Genomic DNA, 27992 nt, shown 5'->3' on the forward strand with positions numbered 1-27992 from the left:
AGAATGTTGTATTGTTTAAGTTATGATACCACTGATGCAGCCAATTAAAACTTTAATTTAAAATTGATACTTTGTCTTATTACTAATTATTTGTCAGCTAGATTATTCAATGGTCATGCAAGAAAATGAATTAAATCATATATTAGTGTTATTCAGAATCATAAAGGTGCTTATTACTTATCATAAACATATAAATAAAGACTTCCTTTCCTTCTTGGATTATTTTATCCTATTAAGGATAAAAGTATTAAGGATTAAGTCAAAGCTTTAAGGGCATAGGTTTATTGATTGCGACCTCACCACTCTATCTCCACCTGGCCTCTCAATTCTTCCCTCTCCATCCAACAGAGGGTCTCCTTTCTTTCTCTTCTGAGGTTGCTTTCCTACTTTCAGGGAGGTCGCTAGCATGGTTCTCTACACACTGGCTGTAAGGGTTAAAAGTCTGGGATTGGATCTCCAACTTTCCCTTCTGTGGTTTGATCTCCATCTCCAAACTTGGACAACTTTTTCTGTGATTCCTAGGCCCAAAGAATTGCCTTCTAACCCTTAAAGTTCAGCTTAATAGAACCTATAGCTCTGATTGACTTCTGGGAAATCTTTATGTGTGGTCTTTGGTTGCATTCAGGTGTACTACAAAAGTACAGTTTGATAAACCTCAGGTTTTATGCACTTCCCCATCCTTTCTCCAGGTTGACAGTGAAGAGAAAATGAGGAATTTTCACTTCAGTTTTCAAGGACCCATGATATGTTATATTGAAAGCCAGACAAAATATTGGTAACCTTAATTGTGGTTTATATAAATGAACCAGGATCAGAAACCACAGTGTGAGGTTGGCTAACTTTCCTGAACAACAGTTGCCCCAGTTTAGGACAAAACAACAAACTGCCTGTCCTGGCTGCCCTCTGAAAAAAATTGGTCAACAACAGGAAAATAAATCTGTGTTTTTGGCTTATTTTAAATTAGGTTAGTAGAGAATTCTTTAGTCAGTTTGTCTGTCTGGTTAAATCATATACAACTTATACATATAGACTCAGATTGGTTGTAACTGGAAATTAAGGTTGATCCATGACACAACTTATCTTTCAAGCCGGCGGAAATGTAGAGGCTTTCTGATTTTAAACTAACCACAGTTTCCTATAGTGTTTGAACTCAAAAAATTGAGAGTTTTTTTTAACATAAAGTAAGCCATTATGAAGCCATGTTTTTAGATTCTATCTTTTTCTGAAACCATAAACAAAAATTTCCTGAGATTGAATGTCAGAAGAAATTTAATTTAAAACCAGAAATGTGTGTATCTTATGCCTCCTTATCCTACTCCTTGTGCACAATAGAGGGGAAGGAAGGAATAGGCCAGACTTAGACTTGAGGCAGCTCATTTCTGAATCAGTATATTTCTGAATCAGGCCATATTCCTTGATTCTGTAGTATCAATTTTAATCAAGTACCCTCTGAGCAACTGAATGCTAAATCATATTCTTTTTTTTGCAAATTTCTTAGATATTTTTAAAGTCTGTTCCTTATAGATTCCTGTTTATTATGTTTTCATTTAATGATGTCGTTCCTGCAGTGAACAACAACAATGCAAACAACAACTCTGAATGTTTGCAAGTATTGCTTATTCTGCAGATACACTGGCCTGAATCTACAGACATGCTGGCAGAAAAGGCCTGATGGAAGCTGACTTCCACACACCCCTTTTCTTCTAGGAGCCTGGAAACCCTCTCTTAAGTAAGGGTCAGGGCTGAGGTGGGAAATTGGGTACTCATCCAAGAATTGCCAAGGAGATACATATAAAAGTCAATTCTGCCAGTTCTTATGTTGATGCTTTTCTAGATCCAAGACACATAGTTATCTATCATAGTGTTTTATTTAATGTATACCTTTTTATTTGTGTAAATCTACAGTCATGAGTTTTTACTTCAATTGATTGCTATCTATGTTTACTTGGGGGAATGCCTTATTTATTGTATTTGTATTTCCCTTTAAATATACATGTTTACATAATCACACTTTCAAAATCCACTGCTCAATTGAAAGGTATAGGGTTATTTATTTTTGTAGTTGCAATTTATGGTTTGTCAAATTTTAATTTAGAATCAGCAAAGGAGCTCCCATCCCTGGGCCATGTTGTTAGGCAAAAGAAGCGCACATCTGTTGATATACTTCCGCCAGAATTGAAAGTTTCTGTTCCTCCTGAACCTCCTCTTCCTATTCAAAGAAAAACCATCAAAGATTTCCAGTAAGATAATTATTTTTTGTGAAAGTGTACTACTAAATTAAATTTAATGATGTGTGTTTTTTAAATGTAAATGATTACTCTTGATTGCTGCTTGACTAGGACCTTGGGATTAGTACCCCATTTATGTCAGAAACTGCTGTATACATGTTTCATTTCAAAACAAGCTATTACAGGAGGCTATTGAGTGTTTTACCACATCCTTTTCCAAGAATATACAAAAACTCTTATACAGTTCTATGTACATGTAAATCTATGTTGAAATGAAGTGTTAGAATAAAAATTGCATAAATAGCAGGCTAGAATAATGCATCTTGTTCTGGGTTATGGATTTAATTTTCTGTTGTCGGAGGTATCTCTTGTGTGAGCCAAAATGGTTCATGCAGCAGGTCACTAGAATGTTACCAGTTTCTACTATGGAGTACTGAAACAGAGAAGCTTTTCAGCTAATAAGTGATATAAAAATCAATCAATCAATCAATCAACTAAAATACTGCTGCATATAGGGGACAGGAACCTAATAACTTTGCCAAAACAGCCTCATCGCCAAGGTAAAAGAGGGCACTTTTTTGGTGCTGCTCAGCTCTGGCTGCATTGCCTACCAAGCCATCCATGGACCATAACTTGAGTGGACCAATGCTGGGCACTTCTACCCATTCAGCAATTTTCATGTTAATGTAGCATCCCCTCTTTCTTTCCTACCATTTTGTGTAGATCACTAAAAAGATAATCTTCCTGTCCTTTCCCACATAGTAGCACTCAGTTGCAGAAGATGATAATTTTTCAACAAATAACTGCATGGGCTACTATTGTAGCTAAAGCAAGAACTATAGGACTGGCAATTGGCTAGAAAGGAGAGGGCTTTTTCTCTTGTAGCACCCCAGTTTTGGAATGTCCTTGCTAGAGAGTTTCACCTGGCATCTATGTTACAAGTTTGTCAGGGACAGATAAAGACCTTCTTATTCTCCGGGGATCTTAATCCTTTCTTGTTTTTAAAGCTATTATTGTATTTTTAAACTTTTATGCTGGTGGTAGTTTTTACTTTGGTTTTATAGTGTAGTTTTAAACTTGTTTACATTTTAAATTATTATTTATGCTGTATTTTATGGTTTTAATTGTTGGCAGCCTCCCAGAGAACGTCAGCATTGGGGCAGTACAGAAATACTGTATGTATCAGCATTTAGGACAATTCACATATGAGATCAATATTTTAGGCTGTTTTTCTGGTGTTTGTTGTATGTTGGTCATATAAGATGACTCCCAATTTTTTCTTGCCTATTTTTGGTTTCAGGGGTTGTCTTATGAGCTGATATGAATGGTATATTGAAATAGGAGTCTCTATGACTGAATATATTGTTATAGACTAGAATAGAATTCAAAGTATAATTTTGGGAAGAAATCCTTATCATTCTAAAATTAATCTGGGTCTCTATTTTCTAGTAGTACTATGTCCTACTAGAAGATAAGCTGAATTTAATGAAACTAAAATGTTTAATTAAAAATGCTGAATTTAATAAGCTGATATCAGAAGATAAGCTGAATTTAATGAAACTAAAATGTGAAAACTGGACTTTAAAGTTTTCTGTTGTTTTGGTAAAAGTTTGATGTGTACCTGTTTATCGGAAGAATATGAACAGGTAATCTCATGTCAAATCAGAAACAGCCTGTGAATATTCTTTCAATTATACAAGCAGTTTTCTGCTTGGCATTGTTAGACCTCCCTGCCCCCTTGAAAATCATCTAAGTGCCCTTAGATGCATGGAATCAGATGTGCAAATCTTTAGATCTCAGCTTCAGCATCCGCATTATTTTATGTCTAATGGTAAACCAAAGGTATGTAAAGATAATGGATTGCAATTGTTGTTTTTATTAATGTTATAAATATCATTATACTTATTTGAATGAAATTAAGTGTGGTTGAGATGCTATTTAGTATTTATAATTCTGGATCGGGTTGGTGCTAGATTTGAGAACCAAAAGGAAAACAACATGAATTTGCATACACTAATTTATATTCTCTCTGAATTCTATATGTGTGTGTCTTTATAGGACCCTCTGTTAAGGACACTCCTATATGGACAATAGGCAAGAAGGCATTTGATTTCAAAACAAACAAACAAACTCAGGCAGAAAGATTCAAGTGAGGAGAGCAGTAGGTGAAGCACATGTGAGGAAAGACTAATCTAGGAGCTCAGATGCAACAGAGATAATCAGCACCTCTGTAAAATCAGCAAGGTAGTGAGGCAGATGGTCTCCCAGCGATTTTCAAATAAAAGATTTAGGGATCCAGCTCTTATGGGTTATCCCCAAGTGACCTCTGTTCTGGATGGCTAAATGTATCAAAAGCTGTTTGTGTAAAATGCTGTAGTCACTGTATAAATTGGTTACATTTTGTCTTTTTGTTTAGGGAAGATGTGGAAAAGGCTAAGTTATCAGGAGACTGGAAAATAGTATATGATTTTTATTCAACTACCTTTGATTCTTTTCTGGAAGTCAATACTGCATTTAAGGTAAAAAAAAATACTGCCAGCAATGACATGCAATTTAAACAGCAACTAGTCATAATGCAAAGATGTCTTTTATTTGCTATAGAATTCAGTGAGCAAAAAACCTTGCCAGTTGAAGACCAAAGTTAATATGATTTCATGTGCTTTCTTAAAAGGCATGCCCGGTGATGAATAATGATGCTTTTATAATGTCACAAATTGAGTTTGCTTACAAATTACCTTCCATGTAGCCAAACTTTACCTTGGTCTTTCAGGCCCAAATCCAGGTGAGGATGGATACCCTACATTCTCCTTGTCGGTTATTGCTTTATGACGCAGATAAACCTTACCACATTCCTACAGGAATCCTCCAGTGATGTGATCCATGCCCGTTGATTGCACAATTTTGACATTGCTTAACAACTACTGACCATAGAGCACATTTGTTAAAACATCTGCCTTAAGTTCCTAGCTTTCTGGAGCTTGAACCAAAATGAGATTTCTGATCTAAAAACATCAAGGTGTTATTTTTGTTGAATTTCCCTGGTTTGTAAAAGGAAATATATTATTACAGTATTATTACCCACCCACCCCCAAACACAAGCTAACAAACAGAACACAAGCAAGTAATTGTGCAACTGTGTACAATTGAATAGATATGTCCTTGTATATTCAGAATAGCTTATTTCTGAGTAAGCCTGCATCGGATTCCAACATAGCTTTTTCTTTTTCTTCTTTCCCTTCCAAAATTACCTTACTCTTATCTCAGTTTACAGTTTCCTGCCCCCTCTGTCAGAATGCTAACAGAACAGTATAATTCAAAACCCTGCAGTACTGCCTGCATTTTTGCTTCAAAGTGAGCATGGATGACATAACTTTGCCAACAGTTGCTACCATAGGCTTTCATGGGGCATAAAGCCTTGATAACTTTAAAACCTTCATTTAGTATTTCAACAAATCAATGAAAGGCATGCCTTTTCAACAAGTCTTAGTAAAGTACACCAGTAGTTTTCCCCATAATTTGAAAGAATTTTATTTTTTTATTTGATTTGTATGCTGATCAGCCATTGCCCATTAGCCATAAATCTCTCTGGGCAGCTCACAACATAGATGATATGCTGAACTTCTACTTGGAGTAAAAAGTATACTTGTGTCGATTTTCAGAAATCTGTATCAGATCATTAGTATTTTTGCATGATTGTGTGCATTTTATATGCTATAGATACCATATAGTTAGATTATGGATGCCATGTTTCGGGTCATTAGTTCAGCATGTGTTATTTTCATAAGCAGTTGGATTTTGAGGCTTATAATGATGAAAATGTTTTGTTGTTGTTGTTGTTTTGTCAATTCATCTTATCTAAAGAGGGCACTCCAGTACAACTTTAATTAAAACCAAATTATAAAAAAGCAAAATGAATGAAAGGAAAATCTTGCTGTGTATAGGAAAATACTATAGAAAGTATCCCGCAGTGCCACTGTGCTTATATGGAAAAGCCATTGTGCCAGTATATGTTATTGGCTTTGCACTGAGGTTGCTTACACTAGCATTGCATCAACTGGTTACATGGAGTGACAGTGTTGCATACTTCCCTATCATTAGCCTTCTGTATGGTGTAGGAAACTGATTTTCAGGCCTTTTTCACAAACTTCTGTGATTTTACATTTGTCATATAATGTAGTACAGCAAGAATGAAAACAGAAAACCCAATATACTCACTTATAAACAGGAAAAACTGCACTACACTGATGACAATAATCTGTTAAGTTGGTGAAGGACTTAACATCCCTACTCTTACAAATGAGCTGTCTTGTGAATAATTCTTACATATTTTAGTAAAGCATGTTTATAAGTACTCTGTCTATGTATAGTTAAAGACTTATTCCATTAGTCTATTTATTAGCAGTTTCCCCTACAAAGACATTACTGCTGGTATCCTAGACTACTTAAAAAGAACACATTGAATTTTTCGTTCCTTTGGGCTTCATGTTGAAAAGCCTATCCAGTCAGAGATAGAAAATCAAAATGCTTTGTTTTAATATCTGTATAAGGCAGGGGTGAACAGCTACTCGTAGATGTTTTGGTCTACTTATCTTTCATCATAGGCTATGCTGTCTAGTGCTGATGCCAGTTTTAGGCCAAAATATCTGGAGGGCCACAAGTTGCCCACCCATGCTATAACACCATATATAATTCCAGACACTAGGATAAGGGCAGCATAGCAATGCTTGTGTAATACACTACTAAAAAGTAAGGCAAATATTAAATTGTAATTGAATGTTTTTATGAATGGTATTATTTCAGAATTTGCATGTGCAAGTTTGAAAATTACCTGGACATAACCAGTCTTACAATGCATCCTTTTAATGCATTATCTTAAATTTACAGAAATATACTGAGGTTCCTCTTAATTCTATTGAAGATTGTGGAATTGATGCAAAATTTGTCAACATTGTTTATGATACTTTATTGAATGCAGTAAGTAAAATTATGGTTTTTAAAATGTATTTTGTACATTTGTTGTACAAATTTTAATTGTTACAATACATCTAGTATAGTGCTATGTATGGATCACTAACTCCAGTTTCAGTTCTAATGATTTAGTCCCACTGATATTATTGTGCCAAGTTATTCATGACTAAGACATGACTACCATAGTCTTGATTTAAGCAAATATAGATCTTAAAAATGATTAAACAACAATGTGTTGCCATTGTATTTTATGTTAACTATTTTCAAGAGACTATAACAATGCAAGATAATCACTTTTGGGTAAGACTGGCCATATTCTGTAAGTGATCAGACAGCTGCTTCTGGAAGACTCTTAGCAGAGCATGAACACAAAAGCCCTCATTTATTATTTACCTCCAACAAGTACAGCAGGACCTCTGTATCAGTTCACTTGGTTGACACATTTTCAGTTAACCACAGTTGTAAGAGAAAGGGTAGCTGTAAAATGCTGGAAAGTGCCAAAGGAAGTCATAAAGTGCTTCCTGTAAGTGAAGATACTTGAATGACTAGGGAAACAAAAATTCATATGTTGAGGTTAGAATGAATGAAATTATGAAAAATCAATGTATATAGTATATAGTGTTCACTATTATGCACAGTTTCAGGTTTCATTTGGGGGCTTGGAACCAATCTTTGTGGATATGGGGGTCCTGCTGTGTTTAATTGCATAATTCTAGTAGGAAGATGCTTTTTAACTATCAGTTTTTATGCTTGTTGACAAACCTATTCTTTGTTAATTAATCACCTTTTAAACTGTAGTTGAAAGTTGGAGTACAATTTTAAAAGCAACGTTTATTAAAATAGTGGTGTAAACAAACATTAAAATGTAAAACATTTCAAATACAGTGCCTTGCAGAAGTATTAAATCCTTCCTCTGATTTTTCTTATTTTGTTGTGTTACAACCTGGAACTGAAATGAATTAAATTGGCATTGTTACCACTAGATGGACACAATATATTCAACAATGTATGGATGCATCCAATGTATGGAGTGTTTTACCAGAGCACAAAAGTTATGTAAATGAAACCACTGATACTGTACTCCAAATTATTATTTATAAGTATGCTTTAAAATGCTTAGGACTCTCTGATGTGTATAACTTAGAGAACATATCTGAATCCTGATGGAATAGAGAAAATATATTGGGATACAGTGATGCCTCCCCTTTTTGGATGCATACCTTAATTAAAAAGTGAGGGGATTTGAGAGTGTCACAGAGGCCAAGAGCAATGCCACCAGGATGCCGGACTCTCTTGCTAGGCTATTCTTCTAGCAGGGTCACCAAAAATGGAATGGTCAAAGCTGAGACAACAAAGATGCATCCATCTTTGATGCATCCATCTTCAGAAGTAATGGTCACATCAGCAGAACAGAACAGAGATTTCTGATGGTGATGGAGCCAGAGAAACTTCTGAAAGGCAGCTAGAGGGCAACAGAGATAGCTGACAGTGACATTGACAGAGGATCTTTCACACATATATATGCATATATATTCATTTGGTAGTATGAATACTTCTAGATAACACAGTTTACCACTAAAAATGACTAATATTTGTATCCTTCTACTGATGTTTCAGTCCAACCGAATCTACAAATTGTGTGTGTGGGTATGTGTATCTGAGGAAGCCTGGAGGCCTTTTTCAATTTCATCCCTTTCCACACCAACACTTATCTGTAAGACTTTGAGGCATTGTTTGACTGTGATTCACAGATGCAGGAGTCACATAAACCATTCCCTTAGACTTTAAATTCCTTAACAGTATCTTCAGTGATCACTTCTGCTGTCCTAAAAGATTTAGTTTGATGTTTTTGTAAATTAATTTGAATATCTATATGGTACATTCTTTTTTGGACAAGAAAAAAAATCTCAAATGCAATATAAAAAGACTAGAAAGCAGTAAGAGTAAGCGAGTATATTTTTACAGCCCTTCCCAATATTTTAGGTGTTCAAGAAAGTGGAAGAATATTCTCCTTATAGAGATGGATGACGTTTTGACAGCTAGCTGTCAACATTCTGGTTCCTTTTAAAAGGGGTTTCTTGACTGGTTTTTTTGTTTTTGTGTTGTTTTTTTTTTGATGGAATGAAATATGTTTTCATTCCTGTATATATCCCTGTCAAAAACAAAAACTTGAATAGTTTGCCATTTGGAGGTTGTCAGGAGAAAGCAAAGTGAACATTAAATTGCTTTGCAGCCTCTCTGCATCAATGTCTATTTTTTAAAGGATAATTACCTGGCAGTAGCCCCTCTAATGTGCTGCTTGGGCACTTTGAAGGGCCTGTCCCCAGCTGTCAACCTAGAAATTGAGAAAGGTAATTGCTGGAAAAAAAAAGGAGGGCAGAAAGCTGTCATGACCACAAAAGGGCTTTCAATTGAAGCAGAGAGGGCAGACAAGTTTACTCCTACCACTAACACTTCTAAGATACTGGGGAGGACTGGTGAGATGCAGGGGACAATCCACAGTCAGCCCAATCATCTGTCAGGCATATCATGAAACAACCCGTCCCGGATAGCTTATTTGAAGAGTGGGTTGTCATAATATAAGAACCCACCCAGTGTCTCCTGAGTTGCCCTGAGAAGGTTGGTTGATAAAATTCATTGTTGCCAAGTGTAAAGCAATATACTTGTTTGGGTGGTGGGGAGTGCTATGTTTCATGCAGCGACCTAAAATGTACTGTTCTTTGTACTCTCCATGACTGTACAGTCTTGTCTAAAACATTCTATTCTCTGTGGGAAATTCACCCCATCCCATGTCCATTATGCATATGCAAAGTGCATAGCTTTCTTGGTATGTTTTTTTCTTGCCGTAAATATTGTTGTTTCCTTTGGGGCAACCTGTGTCTTCAGACACTGCCATCTTGACCTTGCAGCTTCTAGTCTCAAAAGCCTTTTCCTGCAGAGGCAAACTTCCAAATGTGGGCGGATGTGCTCAGCGTCTTTTCTGCATGGGCAAAAGTCTTGTGGTGGAGACCTGCCATCAGATACTGTTGTCGGAGCAAGGCCCACAGGCTGCAGATTCAACATGCTAGTCCTCAACAGCTCACCCCTGTACTTAAGCACAAATCACTCACTATTGATAACACTGTCACCAGCTTCCCAGTCATTGCTTTCTTTGGAATCAGTTAACACTTAAACTTGATCGTTCCTTCATTTTAAAAACTAAACTGTTTTTAGTTTGGAAAAGGGTATTTATGTCAGTTCTCTGAAGCATACCTTAAGTTTTGAAACCAAACGCACTTTTAGCCAGAATGTGTTTAGGAAAGGAATAACCAAATCCAGAATAGAATAGCCATTTTGAAATCCATAAAGGAACTACAATCATAATTATGTTCATTTATGTTTGTAGAATAAGCAGAATAAGCACACAATGGCGTAAAAGAATCACATCTTGTTTCTTGTTCCTGCCTTATAGTCTACCTTAGCACAAACACAGGAGATGGTATGTTTGCATACTTACACACACCAAAAAATGTATTAAACATTCACTGCCAGACTGGGGAAGAAATATAAATTGCATGTTGCGTGAGTACGAGGAACAACAAGCAGAGCTATATTACCCTGGACAAATATGGGCATTAGGTTTTTGCCTTTGTTTATCCAAAATGAATTTCATATGGAGAAATTTTTGAACTTCAAAAGATTCCCAATAGGAAATTTAAGCAACAATAAGCTGACAATATTGTTTTTTCTATGAATTTCTGAATTACAGTATGATTTTATATTTTTGCCATATTTTGGGGTAACAGTGTAAGTTCTAGTTTATTGCAATTTCAAAAATAGAAACCACCCTTGGTCCTTCAATAAGACAATTCTCTTGACTCATGTTTTAGCCACATGGTGATAGAGACCTGGTAACTGTAGAAGTTGCCTATTTGTTAAAATTCTCATTGTGTTTTTTCCTGTCTTTTCATTTGTTCTAGCCTCAAGATATCCAGAAATGTGTCCTAAGAGGAATAATTAATGGTTTATTACAGGAATGGAAAGGGTAATTAGATCTAACTTTTACATATCTTTATATCATTGAAGTAATTTAAGGTTTCTGCTGAGATAGGCTGTGAAAAAATGATAAGAGTCCTATGGTGATTAGCTTCATTTAGTTTTCTTTTACAATAACTAATTTCATCAGCTGTGGAAAGTATTACCCTTTTGTGACTGCTATATGCACATGGGAACAAAGAAAAATGTGAACATTTTGTTGTAGAAAAATTGGTCTGTTATATTTCTGTACTGATCTAAGAGTGACCCATATGTTACAGCAGTAACTATTTTTATTTTTTATTTGTAGTTTTGTTTTTGTTGCTGTTGTTACTAATGATATTATTAACATCATGTTAAATTTCAGAATACTGCTATTCACCACAACATTGCCATAGTTCAACCTCAGATAGATGCTCTCCTCTCCAAGGGAGCAGTGTAGAGGGTCCACCAGAACCACTTCAGGGGTCTCTTCTCCCACTCTCAATACTGAAGTGGGATGGAGGCCTCAGACCAATTCTCGACCTCAGAGTGTCAACTATTTCATCACAGTCAAAGCATTCAGAATGGTCTCTTTGCTAGACCTTGTACCACTACTGCAACAGGGAGACTGGTTCGCCTCACTTGACCTAAAAGATGCCTACTTCCACATTACAATCCACTTTTTGGTCTAATGTGCAATTCTTATTTATATTGAATCATGTTTGCTATTTTGTTGCCAATTGTTAGGTCCACTTATACAGCCTAAATAAACTACTGCTTAGTTTTTGTACATTAGTCCACATACGCAGGCAAATATCCTGACAGGTAAAAAAAATGAGTTGAAATTGATGTTAAATGGATTTGAAGTGAACGGTTTACTTTTCATTCTTTGTTTATTGATCTACTTTCAGACCACGGACAAAAGAAGATCTTAGAGCATATTTTATACTTCTACAGGTAGGAAGAATAAGATAGTTTTTACAAGGAGTTAAAAATAGCAGAGCAACAACAACCAGAGAAGAGATAGACAAAATCTAGTTTTGTACTTTGAAAATGCATATTGACATCTCTGCTCATAAGTCTGCTTGTTTGTGGATAGGCATGGTAGTTTATGGCTTGAAATAAAGTAGTGATGTAATTCTAGTGATGTAAATGAGTGATGTAGTTCAGAAAAACTTCTAAGACTTTAGCATTTGTCACAAAGCACTTCATCCAAGTGGGTTGAAACAATTTTTACAGTGTCTTGTCCATATTCTGACTAAAATATGTCCTTTGGGATACACAACTGAGGTAATTAACTACCGCCAAAACCCATAACTTATTATTTTGCCCCCAAAAAGATAACACCCCCAACCCACTTAGAGACATTGTTAAGGAAAACTGGTGCTGGTTACAAATTCTGTCCCCTACTTTGTCTAAGTGTGTGGTCTTTTCAACCTTACCTCGTATTCACCACCTTTTAAAAGGTCACTAATATTTCTCAAGTATGTTAAAAACCAAAGTCTTTCACAAAAAATATTTTATTAGAAAACCAGGGAAGAAATAGTAATAATTACTAACTTAGAAAACAAAAGAGGAATATATTTCTCTATCCTAGCTTGGAACTGATGGTAGTTTGTTGAATCAGATCTAAGCATTTCAAAAGGCATAGAATTTTAGACAGAGAATTAGTATCCTTTATTCACAACTGAATTAGATTCACGCCATTTCTTGCTCCTAGATGATTGCTCTCTTTCTGGTGTTTATATCCTGCCTTTGTCACAGTTCAGCAGTACAATAGTGCTAGGAAGTAACAATTGCATGATAGAGACAGTTCCCACACTATATGGCCATGAAATACACATAAAATCAAGCGTACATCTCTGTGTATGTCTGCAATATAATGGGATGGGGCAGTTTTCAGGTACGGACTAGTGGCTGGGAGTATTGTGTAGTAACTGCACTGAATAAGTTTTGTTATTGTTATGTGCTATCAAGTCATCTCCAATGTATGGCAACCCTAGGAATGAATCCCCTTCAAAATGTCCTGTCTTAAACAGTGTTGTTCAGCTCTTGCAAACTTAAAGTGTTAGCTTCTTTTATGGAATTAATCCATCCTCATATTTGGGCTCTTCTTCTGCCTTCAACTTTTCCTAGTGTCATTGCCTTCTCCAGGGTCTTGGTGTCTCATGATGTGCCTGGAACAGATTTTACTACAAAATAATCTTACTGTGATAATGTTTGTAATAGTGTGTTCAGTATAACTTCAAAAGGTATCCTTTCTTTTTATACTAATAAAGTGTTTTAATCTTTTGCAGAATCCTCTGTTTAGTAATGCATCAACATACGTCATCTATGCTCATTTGCTAAGACAGATAGCTGCCTTAACAGAAGGCGATCATCACTTCCTAATTCACTGGTTTAAAAAGTAAACTATTTTCTATTCTTTAGGATCACAAATTTTGTGAGTTCAATAGCAATTGATAGATTTACTGATTTTGGTAACTGACTGGTTCTGAATAGGTCCACTGCTCTCTTTAAAAAGTCATTAGAATAACTAAAAATAGTTAAATCTGTTTTCAGTATTTGAGGCAGCAAATAGAAAACAGATGATTTACAGTATGTTTTATGGAGCAGTTACACATTCATTATCGAAGCATGAATATGAAAATTAGGAACCCAATTAGTGTTGTAATACTGAAGTTATCCTAAAACTACCCTGATCATACCTATCTTATTTGGGTTAAACACTAATAATAGCCCAAGGCACAGAAAGCCTTTCTGGCTAATGGGGTGGGATATAAATCTAATAAATAAATAATTTCACATTTTCATGTCTGTTACTATATATAAATTCATAAATTTTATAAATTTGGCAATACATTCACTATACATCATACTTTCTTATGTTTCAGTAAGAAACAAGAAAGACTGAATATTTTTAGTGGCTCATGATTTAAAAAATATCTCATATTACTATTACGTGGCAGAAAGGAACCACAAATAATTTAAATTATTATTCTATTCTTATTAGAATCACCATTATCATAATCACTGATCTATTCACTTATATTTGGGGAAGAAGTAACTTTAAAAATAACAAAAATTGTAAAGCAGCATAGTCCAAGCTAAAGTAGATTTTACATACCATTTTGTAATTCTTGTAAATTGTAAATAAAAAAACAGTATAAAGACAAGCAGTATCTGAAGGAAAAAAGGCTGAACTGCTCAACCTTTTCTTCATGGACTTTTATAACTCAATAGTACCTTTTCCAAGCATTTCTTTTCTCTCATGGTTGGAGAAAACAATTGTAGAAACTGTTGGAATATAGTGATCCCTCACTTGCACACACCACACAGACACACTTTCCTTCCGTCATTGTGTCTCTGTCACTTTTCTCTTTGCAAATATAAAATGTGTCCTTTTGAGCTAGAAAAGGACAAAATAGAAACAGTCCATCAACCCACTCTCTCTGCACCCTTTCTGCACTAAGAAATGCACCATGCCCCCAGCCAGTTTGGAATGTTTTTAAAATACATAGGAAGAAATCATAAAACTCTGCCTAATGCAAGCTCAGAATAACAGCAATAATTAAAATTACAAATCTTCATTACTAAAGTGTCAAATGGAAATAAACTTAGTTATTTGGAGTAATAATTCTCAAATTTTAAAATAGGTAATATTTCATTCTTGTCCCTCTGAGATATGAATATGTCCTCATTCTGCAGGGAAAGAGAGGACTGGAAGTGAGGGATGCTCCACACACAAACAATTTTCCTGAACACTACACAATAAAAATGTGTGTGTTCCTTACCTTTAAATATATACATGTTGTTTTCTACATGTGTGATCTGGTCCTGAGTGATCTGGAATTTTTAAGGCTATAGAGTGTAGCCAACAAGACTAGAGTGTGTAACTGTATCTCCAACTCCAACTCACCTTCTGCTCATTGGACCACACTGGGTCTAATGCCATAAATTCACTTTCTCTCTGTCTGTCTGTCTGTCTGTCTGTCTGTCTCTCTCTCTCTCTCTCTCTCTCTCACACACACACACACACACACACGGATTGAGGAGAAACCCCATAAAAACATGGTCAATACCATGTTGACAGCAATCTGACAGACCTGGTTCATTGGAACAGCAGTTTTGCTGACCATTTAATATTCTTGCTTCCAAAATATTTATGTTACTTGTGAATGCTGTAGTATAGTTTTCATGGAATGTTGTCAAACCTTAAGTACTTTATATCATGATTTTAACTGATGTTCTACAGTTAAGATGTTACCATCAAAATAACATCAGTATCTTTCTTCTAGGATGTCTCAGAAAAGATTCAAGCAGGTGATAGACAGACTCCTACAGTTTATTTCTTTACGTCTGTTTCCTGCAAAACCCGAAGAACTGCCTCCTATGGAGAAATGTTCATGGTGGATACCATCAGCAACCAAAGTCTTGTCTTTATTTAGTAGGTTTTCCCAGGTGCAATTAGTTTTTCTTCTAATATGATGTTTTTCTCACTATAGTTACTGTTTAATATAGAGTGCAACTAAAGATCTGTTTCTAATAACCTGAGTGTTAGGTTGAATCTCTATTCTTATATTTTCCTCCTCCCACTACCTCCCTTGCAACAGTGGCCAGCATCCTAGTCTCCTCTGCCTGCAGCAGGTCTGCCATCCCTAAGCCCAGTGTGAGATCTTTCTCTTTGCATGTCCTTTGGAAGCTGGGTGGAATGTTTTCCATCTAAATAGATAGACTTCCCCCACAGAAGCAGTCCTCTTCAGTTGGTATTCTATTGCTGATACCTTCCATCTCAGAATACATATACATCAGCAATTCTCCTATAAGTCTTGGAGACAAATAGCAATGTTTAGCCTATTGTGTACCTAAGATAGAAAATAATGCAAATGTAAGTCACTTTATTACTCTGAAGAGTTCATATTCTGTTGTATAAGAATATATTCATTATCTGAAGAGAATATCTAATAATAGACTACTGTCATGTTTTTTAGCTGCTACTAACACTGCATTAAAGTAAGCAGAACAGTCTTGCATATGGTTACAGAAATGGTTCCAGAAAGGGAAAAATATACATGCACAATTGCTGGAGGCTTGGGAATATTGAGGATCAGGCATGGTGTAGCCTAGGATGAGAACCAGGCATGAAATATGAAGGAGCAGGCATAGTGTGCCTATGATGAATGTCAAGGATGGTAGGAGAGCTGCATGTTGGGGATTCATCAGCAGTAATCTGCAATAAATATCCCACTCCAAACAAGGTCCTCCTTGCATTGATCATAAAACATAAATGGCTCGGACATAATGAAAATATTGACTTTCTCTCTTCAGTAAGATGTGGTTCTTTATGGATCATAATACATTTTAACAAGTCTTAATCTCTTTAAACAAAGATGTCAAGAACTATTTCTGAAAATTCATTATTTACATACATCTTTACAGATGCTTCAAATAGTCTAGTTAATCCTCCTCTTGTTCCATATATGGATTTCTATAATTCCACACTGGATCATATTGATCTCATGGAAGAATACCATAACTGGCAATGTTATGGAAATTCTCAGAGGTAAGGAAAAAATCATACCACCTGGGTTGAGGGATTACAAAATGTCATGAGAGCAAAGGAGGGAGGGAGGGAGAGAGAGGGAGAGAGGGAGGGAGGGAGAGGGAGGGAGAGGGGGAGAGGGAGGGAGAGAGAGAGGATCATTATAGTATGCAATGTTTTCAGGTTTTGGTTTATACTAAAATGAAGCATTCAGCCTATTACTGTGAATAATCTATGTTTTTGCTCATTGTACCATTTTTAATTATGGGTATATTCAAAACCATTTTATTTTCAGGAAATGTTTTCTTGCAAATAGATATTCGAACTGGTGCAGACTATAACATTAACATCTTCTTTCTTTACAATTGTAAGATAGACTTGTTCACTCTTTGGCATGTCTCTCGCTTAGTATAGGGTAGCAGATATTTTCTTTAAGCAATGTGTAGATGTAAAAATACTCAATTCCATTCTTAATCAGCATTTATCATAATGTGTACCACTTGTAAGCATTAATGTCAATGTACACAGATTGCAAACACTGGAAGAAAATAAGAATTGTCCAGATGTTGCATCTTACTAGAGCAATAAAAAGCTTGTATGCTGAAGCTGCCAAAACTGGACTGCGGTGCATGGGTGCATGTGATCAGTTAATATTCCGTGGCTACACTTCTAGTCCACTGCCTCTAGCATTCAGTTCTAGCATTTATATATCATGTATACTTGCTTTCATAGTCATAGTTAATTGCTTTGTATTCAACTTTATGCAAGATTAGCCATGCACTGCTACCCTACATAGATTTCCTTTCAACAATATGGTCCTACCAGTCCACATATACCAAAGTGGGTTTCTAGCTACCGGTATAGGAAATTATACTTTGATATTTGTCAGAGGACAGCTTAAACTTTATACTCAAATGTATGTAATCAGTAATGGAGGTGTATATTATATCAGTACTCTATTTCTAATCACATGTTTGCTGAACATGGAGATGGGGGGGCATATGTTCCTATGTCTAGAACCACCTAGACATAGGAGTAATCAGTTCCTCTGGAATGATAGGAAATATGATCCAAAGTGGCAGCTTCCTACAAGGAAGAGGCTTCCTCAGAAGGGCAGTCAGGGTTCTTTTCTCAAAGAATGCAGAAGGATGTTACCTAAGCTACTATTTAGAACTTCAAAAATAAACGATTTTTAAAGGAAGAACAAAAATAATAATTTGAAGACTGCATAGGAAAGCACTGAACTGTGGCACCCTGTCTTTCATCATTTCTGATCCTTACCCTAGTATAGTTAGGGTGGAAAGGTATATAAAAAGGCACTATTATGTGGAATTATCACTAAGTCAGTTTCTCTGACTCCTCTGCTGCAGTAATTTCTCTAACTCCTTTGTTCCACTTAAGTTATACCATGTGATCTCTGAGTCTCTTCGGGGTGGCATGCTTCTTCCTGATCTTTGCATTCTTTTGGTATATGACTATTAAGATCAAGGAGTCCTAGTATGATGAACAAAATGCACAACTGTGTATCAGCATATTCTAAAATAGATTTCACCTAGTACAGGCATTCCCTGGGATACAAATGAGTCACGTTCCTGAGAAAATGGGAATGTGTCTTTCAGTCAAATTTGTATGCAAGTTAGATCACATATAGTTGGTCCTGTGGAAAAATAGCAAATATTTCTAGCCCCCTCCCCTGAAACTCACCAATGCCTCTTCTTTGCAGCAAGGAAATATCAGAGGTTTCCCTCTCCATATGGATAAGGCAGGAAGGAATGTTTTGGAGGTCTCCCTCTCTTCTCTTTCACTTCTCTTTCTGTGGTGATGCTGCTTTGGAGGCTCTCTCTCCCCTTTTCACTTCCTATCTCCATGATGATGATTTTCTGCAGTAATTTTTTAAAAAATCAATAGGCTCTAGGCAATTTGTTCATTAAGTATGATTGTTCATTCTTGGATGCTGGTAACTCAATAGCCACCTGTACTTAAAGAATCCAGTAAACCTATCTGCACTTAGGGGAAGCCATAGAGACAAATTAATCTGGGTTTTTCTGCATCCGAACCGCATCAGTAAACCTTTGGTAAGTACATGAGGACTTTCAGATTCATGGTGCCAGCAATGGAACTAGAGAATTAAATATCTTCCATCAGGTTAACTAGAATTGAGTGGCATATCCCTTTTCATTACACAAACAGAAGGTATCTTTGCTTCCAGTGTGATCGCAAGACTTATAAGTGCAATGCCTTCTCATTCAGCCTGTTCTCAGTATTTCACCAAGGTAATAGTTGCCCACCAGAGGAGTAAAAAATTAGGCATTTCTCTACCTGAGCAGGTGAGAGGCTTGTCACCAAAGGCAAGTGTCTGGGTGATGGTAAATTACTAGCTTAAATATGGGTTTAGAATTTTTAAAGAGTTTTTCCTTGACTTCAGGTGTGATTTTTTTTTTTGAAAGTTTTATTTTCAGAAAATACAGTGGAGGGAAAAAAAACATAAGAAGAAAAGAAAAAGAAGAAAAAAGGGGGAGCCAAGAGTCATTCTAAGGATTTAATAAACATTTAAGCACATTTACAATAGACAAAAGTCTCTGTCAACCACTTTCCCACTCCACCCATTCAATTTTCACTCATATATTTACAGTTATAAATCTGAACATTCCTTTGGTACCAATGGTAATCACATTTGTATATGTTTTCTTTAACCTTTATTTAATTTTTTCAAAGTAAATCTTCCTTCTTTGGGTAATTTTTAACCGTCTTCAGTTGACATAACTAGTTAGCTGACTATGCCATTGTTGCATACTCATCTAGAATCCAGGTGTGATTTTTGACACTAAGTATGATGAACTTATTCTAGAGATTCAGAATCGATCGGCAGGGTATTCCAGAGAATGGATCAACCATGGAAAGGCTCCCTTTCTGGTTGTCATCAGATTTTATTTATTTATTAAAAGCTTTTGTATGCTGTCCTATTATTCAAAATCTCAGGACAGCTTACAATATTTAAGAGAACAATTAAAACACTTACCTGATGGACATGGGCAAGATGTGGAATATCTAGGAGAGCCTCTGATTCTGTTTGCAATGGCCAGCCAGATCTATTCAGGTACACACATTTTTGCAAATGTCCTGATTCCCAGTTGTGACAATTTGATAGGTGAACACCCAAACCTTAAACATGACCTAGTAGAAAATTGACAGCCAGTGCAGTTATTTCAACAATTGTTTGATGTGGCTCTTTATTTAGTTACAACTGTAACCATTGTAGCTGCCTAAAATGCATTGAGATAAAAATGCTTGACGGTACCACAGCCTGTTTCATTAGTTTCAACTTCTGTGCAGTTTGGGGGTAGCATACCCTTAGATCTTTATATTTTTATATGTTCAAAGATTTTATCATCTTCTCCTATAGTAGAAAAACGAGATTATACCCTTTATTTATTTGTAAATTTCCATTCTTCATGAAATTCATGCTTCCATCATGACAGCTTGTACCACAATATTAATTATTGGGCCAAACCAGAAGAGAGAGCTGGTACTATTTCTTTTGCTCATGGATATGCTTTGGAGAGATTCCCAATGTCAGTTTTTTCTTAGTGCCTCCTAAGAAGCACTTTGACATGCAATATTTTGGAGTTATGCTTCAGTAGCTCTAAGTTTATTTTGCTCTCAAAAAGAATTTCAACAACCTGACCTTATGAAGGAACCCTTCCTTAGGAGGAAGCCATTCATTTGGCTTATGCTATCTATTATTCCAGGAGGAACATATCCCAATTCCAACTGTCTAAGTGGAACATGAGGAGACTTAGGACAAGTGGGAAAGTATTTATTTATTACATTTGTATGCCACCTCATAGCCAGAAGGCTCTCTGGGCTGCTCACAGCACAATCATAAACAGTGATACAGAATAAAGATAGAAAAATAAAGATAAAACTAAATAACAGTAATAACTAAAACCATAAACCATGATAGAATAAAAATACAATAGAAATAGAACAGGAGAATTAACACAAAATAATAAAACAAACCAATAGAACAATAAACAGAAGCAAAACTAATAATCATAATCTGAAAACAGTTACTAAATTTTTAAGCCTTAACTTGGTGCCAAAAGCAAGGTAAAGTGGGTGCCAGTAGCATCTCCCTTGGAAGGAAATTCCAAAGGTAGGTGTGTAGACAGAGAAGGCCCTTTTCCTCACCAATTCCCTCCCCGTCAAATTTGGGGGGTGGGGAGGGGGTCATGAAGAAGGGCCTCCATTGATGACCTGACTGGTCTGGTAGGGATACATGGAAAGAGACAGTCCTTTAGATCTCCTGGTCCCAAGCCATTTAAGCCTTTATATGTTAGCATGAACACTTTGAATTGGGCCTGGGCAATGACAGGCAGCCAATCCAATTGGCAAGAGGACCAGCATGTTATGTTCTCTAGGGCCAGTCCTAGCTAGTAACTGCACTGCTCTGTTACGGATTAATTGAAGAGCCTGGACCATCTTCAAAGGCAGCCCCACACAGAGTGCATTACAGTAATCCAGGTGAGAGGTTACCAGTGCATGGATAACTGTGGCAAGGATCCCCTCATCCAAGTAGGACAAAAAATATAGTAGAAAGGCATTGGGCAGGAGTAGTTAAATAGCATCTGCCTCTTGTCCTCTGAAAATACATGCATGCCTGTTCAGCAAGCACAATGTTGGAAGTCATGTTTACTAATATAATATGTAATTCTGACCCTTGAAATAAGCAAGTGTCTAAGAAATTATTAATTGCAATTAAGGCGTTAATTTATTCTGACTTTTTATATTTAATTACTCTGATTCATAATATAGTTATTAATATATTATTTCCAAAGCACTTCTGTTTATATCCGTTTTCTATTTCAGATTTTCCTTCTGTCAATACCCATTTATTATTTCTATAGCAGCAAAAAAAGTTATTATTCAAAAGGATTCAGAACAACAAATGATAAATATTGCACGGGTAAACATTTTCTTTAACAGTCTACAATATTGTAAAATCAGTGTAATGAATAATTTGTATAGTTGTGCAGAGACTAAGGGATAAAGTTGCAAGATAGCCCTATTTGCAAAATGTAATAGAAAGCACTGCACTTTTAGGTTTTGAGCATTTTGATATGTAATAGCTATTTCTTTATTTAACTTTATAGTAGCATGTTGCATGGACTACATATAATATATAAATTACATGATTTGAGACCTTTATGGAGAATGATTTGTTGTGGGTTCCAGATGGAGAGTTTATTCATTTCCCCTTCAACAGCCTTGTAATTTAAAATAGATTCATCTGCTGCTTAACTGCAGTATACTGACCTAATTTCTGCCAGAGCTAACAGATCTGCCAAAATAATTAAAATAGCAAAGCAGTGGGAAAAAATTAATTTGTTGTAGTCTTAACAATGTCAAAAGTGGACTGCCTCATTGGTAAGCCATGATTTCCAGAATTGCCATTTTCCATGTTGAGGCAAGTGTAGCTCTCTTTTTCACATGTCTCTTTTCTGCCAGTAGTGATTAACTTAGCTGTGGTGTGTCAAATACGGAGGAATAATGGTTGTAAGCAGAAGCTAGTTACTAGCAAATGGTGACAACTCAATTTGTAGTATTAGTCAATTTTCGTACAGTGTAAGAAGGAGGGGGCAACTTATCTATGCCTACAGCTCCCATCACTCCTCAGCATTAGCTCTGCAGGCCAGAGCTGATGGGGGTTGCAGGTCAAGATATCTAGCAGGTCAGAAGTTGCCTGCCCCTATCATAGACCTGTTCATGCCACACTAGGACTGTTGTTCCTATTATCAACATACAGTTCTTGAAGCATTTGCACACTGGAAATATGCCTGACTCATTAAACAGACAGTATTTACATTTCTGAAGTACCAATTTAAACTGTTATTCTGAAGAATCTTTCTGAGGGGGAATCTAAAGACTATTGTGTAACTTCTCACAGTCAGTGCATGGGTTTTGTCTTGTTTGTAATGGTTTGTTGTTGTCATTGTCAACTAATAGCAAGCTGCAGTTTTGAAATTTGCAAACATAATATATTAAATATAGATTGGTTATGCAAATGTTTTGTGTAAGTGATTAGACATTAGTTTAGAAGTTTGTAACAATTATTTTATTAAGTCAGAATCCTACATAAGACACAAAGGATAATAATATATGGTAGTTATTTTTCCCTTTCCTTTCTGCATTCTAAATAGCAAAGCCTTGTGGACAAAGTCTCACGAAGGCAGAGACCTGATATGAATATGCTGTTCCTAAATGTGAAAGTTCGAAGAATGCACCTCGTTAGTGATTCATTGGATGAGGTATAAAAAATGGTTTCTGTAAAGATAATTGAAAAATGTCTGTAATGCTCTAAATTGCTGTCAGGTTCACACTGATACTCTGAAATACCCTACATAAATTCAGTAAAGCAGACATAAATATGCTTTACCCAATTATATTTTCCTAGTTTCATATTATAGTTTTTATTCAGGATTAGACCACAATATTCTGATTCAGATGTAATAGAAAACTGTTTTAACAAACCCCAGAAATCTTAAGTCCTAACCAGAAAAAGTCAGGCAGAGAAGATAAAACCTCACAGAATGAGGTACTCTGGGATCTTCTTTACCTTTTAAACTCACCTGAGGTCTCTGAAAAGTTGTTAGCTCTCATTATCACAGATTTTTATGTACTAGCATGAATGGAGATATCAAATTGCATTGGACCTAGAACATCTTAGGTTCTTAGAATTAGAAAATGCTTCTGCTTAAAGAAGCATGACTGATGTCTACCCTGATGATTTGTTGTGACTGTAGAAAGCCTCCCTTTTTAAAAAGCCTTTTAGAGTGTAATACCCTTTGTTGAAGGGCAGGGTATAAGTTATTAAAAGCAGTGACTAAAATCTAACCTTGATTTTACAGATTACAATTGTGGCAGGTGTTTTCCTTTTAGTTTTTGTGTAATTAGTTTCACAAATTATTACCACAGTGTGCATGTAACTGTAGCAAAATTTTAACATAGTGTCAGCTGGATCTCCCACATGCTTTAGGCAAATGAGAAGATTCCTCAGCTATTTCTTTCCTTTTGGAGACTTGGGATCCTTTAATAATTAATTGATTGATTGATTAAAGAAATTAATATCTGCATAAATTATCCCTGCCTCCCAGGTCCTGTTCATCTAATATCAGTCTTGGTGGTTTGTATGCTGCACTAAGCCACCCTGCAAATATGCCACAGTGATTTTTTTGCACCCCATTAAATGATCAAACACACCATGTTTTGTTCTTCCCATTCTGAACACTACCCCTTTTCATTCTGCACCATTTGGGGAGAGTGGATTTCACAACCTCATAAATACACAAGTGGGTTGCCAGGTTCAGTCCCAGAATTAAACATTCCAGTGTATACATATGGCTTTCTGATATGTGGTCTTGTGTGGTCAATGTCTTTGTTTCAGCAATCAAAGGGAATGACAAAATGCAGTGTATAACCCAGGATTGAGGACTGCGTATTCAAAATGGTGACTGAATGAATTCCACATATGCTTCAGCCTCATTGTTAGTTAGATTATTATCTTCAAAGCATTCAGACCTTTTACTTTGATTCAAAGCAGGGAACAAATTGTGTTCCACATTCATGAACAGTTGATTCCTTGTCTTCTCCAAGTGGCCTCTAGATGTGTGGTACTACAGTTCTCATTATCTCTATTAGTATACATTATTGTTATATGTGAATGCAGCTGTAAGGTTAACCAATTGCATTTCTGTATGTTTGAAAATTAGCTTGCAGAATAAACTAGTGCTGTGTACTAAGTGATAATACTAGAGGGTTGGATCCAGATTTAGTCACATATTGAGTAAATGAATTGAAATTAATGTGATTTATTAATCACCAAATTACTTATGAGTAATTTAAATCCCATTGAATTCAGTGAGTCTACTGCAAATGCATCTAAAACTGGATCCAATTTTCTCTTAAGAGAAAATTATGGTTTTGTTTTTTATTTATTTAGTTCATTTTCATACTACCCAATAGTCAAGGGTCAATGGGCAGTTAACAATAATTGTTAAATAATTTAAGTATTTTTATGCATGTGTACTTTGGAACAGCTAACAAGGAAGCGGGCAGATTTGAAAAAGAAATTGAAAGTTACATTTGTAGGAGAAGCTGGTCTTGACATGGGTGGCCTGACAAAAGAATGGTTTCTGCTTCTAATTCGACAGATTTTTCATCCAGATTATGGTGAGTATTAAATTGAAGGTGTTCTAAGTGTTACCTAAATGAGATTTATAAATGCAAATATAAGTTGATTTTGAAGGATTATTAAACTAAATGAACCCCTTCATACCTGCTCTTTTCTATTAAAAAAAAAATCAGTAGTCCTAAACATCTGAGGCATCTGTACGAAAATACCTGTACATTTAAGTCATCTTTGGAGAACTTTCCTCATGTTACTTAACTGTCAGAACTACAAAAAGTGATAAAGCAAGACAGCACTTTTAGTTATTGTAGTGAGATTAACTTATTTTGCTTCCTTTCACATTATTAATCAGATGTTGAGTGAAAAAAATGCAAAATGCATTTTAAATTAGTTGATTTATGAAATTATGTAAACTGTGCTTCTGTTTTTTTTAAATGTGTTATATTTATATTCATGTGTGATCATGATCATAAATTATATAAGATATACATTTATATGGTTTTATTCAGCATTTGTTTTACTGGATGTTATTGTTACACGTTAATTGTTTTGTAAGTGACTTTATGAACTTATATCAGATAAATACTTCAAATAAATAAAAGATGAATTAGAATGTTGATATCTTCATTATTTATTAGATTTATGGTCCCATTTTTTCAATGCAGCTTCCAGCTTTATTTGAAAATTATGATATTTGCATTTTACTTTAAGAAAAATAGTAAGTAATAATGTGAATGGGGAATATAGTAAATAAAATAAACCACTAATGCAATCTGGGAGCCAGTGGAAATTATTTAAAGAATTTTCTTTCTACCCTCTTGTAATAAAGCATGAAGTCAATGAAAGCCACAATTGGAATAAATCTGAGAGCAGATTTTAAATCAATTGAAATCAACAGGATTTGAATGTTATTGACTTTCTCTGTGGTGCACTGAATTTTAGGCATAAGTAATAGGATTTTAATCTAAAAGAATCTCTTCTATTCTACAGGCATGTTTACATATCACAAGGACTCTCACTGTCATTGGTTTAGCAGCTTCAACTGTGATAATTACTCTGAATTCCGATTGGTTGGAGCTGTATCCTTTTCTGCCCACTAGAAGGTGCTATTTACCCAGTATATATATATATCATGTTAAGAATGTTTGATTTGTTTATATATTTATTTTTCTTCCATTGTAATCATTACATTTTGTTTGTATATATTATGTGCAGTGGAGGGCAACACAGAAATATTTATTATTGAAAAGGGAAATATATTTTATTTTGCTTTTCAATAAATTATATTTAGTAGTCTATTGAAACTATATTTAGTAGTTCAAGTATGAAAATTCAACAGAAAAAATATGGTTTGTACTATATTGATGCCAATGTCAGACCAGACATCATGTTAACTAAGTTTGGCTTGAGTTATGGAACATTATATTATAGATGTCCTAAAGCATTAATTTAAGCAACCCCCTTAAGTGCTACTTAATATTAGTTACACATTGTCTTTAGACTTTTTGTTCGGGTATTATTAAAATTTTACTAGGATACCTTACAACAAGAGTGTGGTTGTAAACTTAACATCCAGTATTTAGCTTATGGGACTAGCTGTCTATAACAGTATCACTCTGGATATTCGATTTCCACCTTGCTGTTACAAAAAACTGCTTAGTCCTCCCATTGTACCATCTGATCAGAATTCGCCTGTAGGAATTGGTAGCGTTACTATTGATGATCTATGTCGGGTTATGCCGGTAGGTTAAAAAATCATTATTTTAAAAGAACAGTCAACATAACAATGCTTGCCTTGCTGTTTTTAGTGTTTCATAACAATCTAAATTTAACTTTATTTTTACATTCTCCAATGTTGAATTAAGTTTGCATTTTGAAATTAAATTTTCAAATTGTAATCATATAGTAGTAAATATAGCTTGTATTCTGCAAGCATAAATATGTTCCAGGTTTGCCACTGAAAAACTCACAAATTATGATGCTAGGAAGCAATACATTTCATTCATTAGTGGTGAGTGCCAATGCTTGCAGTGCTTTGTTTCAGTTGTTGTAGCCTTATGCTTGTATTTAACAAATCATGTAAATCTTAAGCCATAAACCAAGGACAACTCAGCCTTCTGCCCTGCTTTGAAGGTTTATAGTTGTGAGCCAAATGGCAGTTTGTATTTGTGATGCATAATTAAAATTATTCATTGACATAAGAATAGAGCTATAATCAGCTCGTGAAGAAAGCACCCACTGAAAGCAGACCAATGCATGCTTTCCTTCAGTCTTCTGAATTTACAGTTGTAAATGGGCTTAGAACATTTTAGGGCACTGTTCACATAAACAATCCACATGTTCTTGATGATTGCTCAACATTTAATGATTTGCAGTTGCATTGTGAAATCCCTCTCTTGACCAGCATTAAACTTGAGGCTGTATTTAGTTCTGTTTGTGTTGTTTAATTAAGGAGAGTTATCTCACACACACAAGTTACCATTTCAGTGCAAGGCACCGTCAGTGTGAATTTTACTTGCGGTGTAATGTCTGAAGAAAACTATTACAATTCTGGGTCGTATGAGGGAGTCAGTTTGGAAGCGCTGCACTGGCCGAGAGTAGGCTACTGCTCTCCATAGCCTCCACTGCAGTGTTAATAATTAATAAACTACCATGTCAGCTATGAGTACCGCCAGGCTGAAGGATTGTCAGTGAAAAGACACCATGCACCTATTCTGCCTTTTTTTCCTTACAGAATTTATCTGGTTAGAGAAAGATGGGGGAAAGTGGTGAGGAAAAGGGAGATGGCTAAAGATGGAAGATGATGTTGTTTGGATGCACACCTCCATAAAAGTCTGGGACTGCAATAATGACAGAATAAAAGTTTCATCTAGTTGGCTATTTCCAGACAAGACTTTGGTTGTGCACTGCCTTCAGTGTTATCTCTGAAAATCTAGAGAGAGCCTCCATTGATAGAAAATACATTTTGCTTTTACAGGTGTGCCATTTAAAAAATGAGCTTGGGGACTGGAGTAGGAGGGAGAGCTAGCATGTTTGTTCTCACTTTCTCTCCTTGTGTGTTGTTCTATAT

General features: G+C 35.5%; 1 protein-coding gene across 4 annotated transcripts in view; it reads left to right on the forward strand.

Annotated features, from left to right (window-relative positions):
- The window catches only part of HECTD2 (HECT domain E3 ubiquitin protein ligase 2), an 85285-nt gene that overhangs the window by 10912 nt on the left and 46381 nt on the right, over window positions 1-27992 (forward strand). For all 4 annotated transcript variants that reach the window (XR_006413785.1, XM_044420637.1, XM_044420636.1 and 1 more), the window contains exons 3-15: window positions 2096-2240; window positions 4645-4747; window positions 7113-7202; window positions 11156-11220; window positions 12104-12149; window positions 13490-13599; window positions 15491-15639; window positions 16632-16755; window positions 21604-21700; window positions 22935-23042; window positions 24831-24963; window positions 25913-26001; window positions 26506-26664. Coding sequence is in view for 3 of the 4 variants with exons in the window: in XM_044420637.1 (XP_044276572.1) it covers window positions 2096-2240; window positions 4645-4747; window positions 7113-7202; window positions 11156-11220; window positions 12104-12149; window positions 13490-13599; window positions 15491-15639; window positions 16632-16755; window positions 21604-21700; window positions 22935-23042; window positions 24831-24963; window positions 25913-26001; window positions 26506-26664 (1418 nt within the window). In the remaining variant the exon portion in view is untranslated. The remainder of the gene's footprint in view (window positions 1-2095; window positions 2241-4644; window positions 4748-7112; window positions 7203-11155; window positions 11221-12103; window positions 12150-13489; window positions 13600-15490; window positions 15640-16631; window positions 16756-21603; window positions 21701-22934; window positions 23043-24830; window positions 24964-25912; window positions 26002-26505; window positions 26665-27992) is intronic.

This window comes from Varanus komodoensis, unplaced genomic scaffold (assembly GCF_004798865.1).
Source record: "Varanus komodoensis strain SLA01 unplaced genomic scaffold, ASM479886v1 scaffold11, whole genome shotgun sequence".
In the NCBI taxonomy this organism is placed as follows: Eukaryota; Metazoa; Chordata; class Lepidosauria; order Squamata; family Varanidae; genus Varanus; species Varanus komodoensis.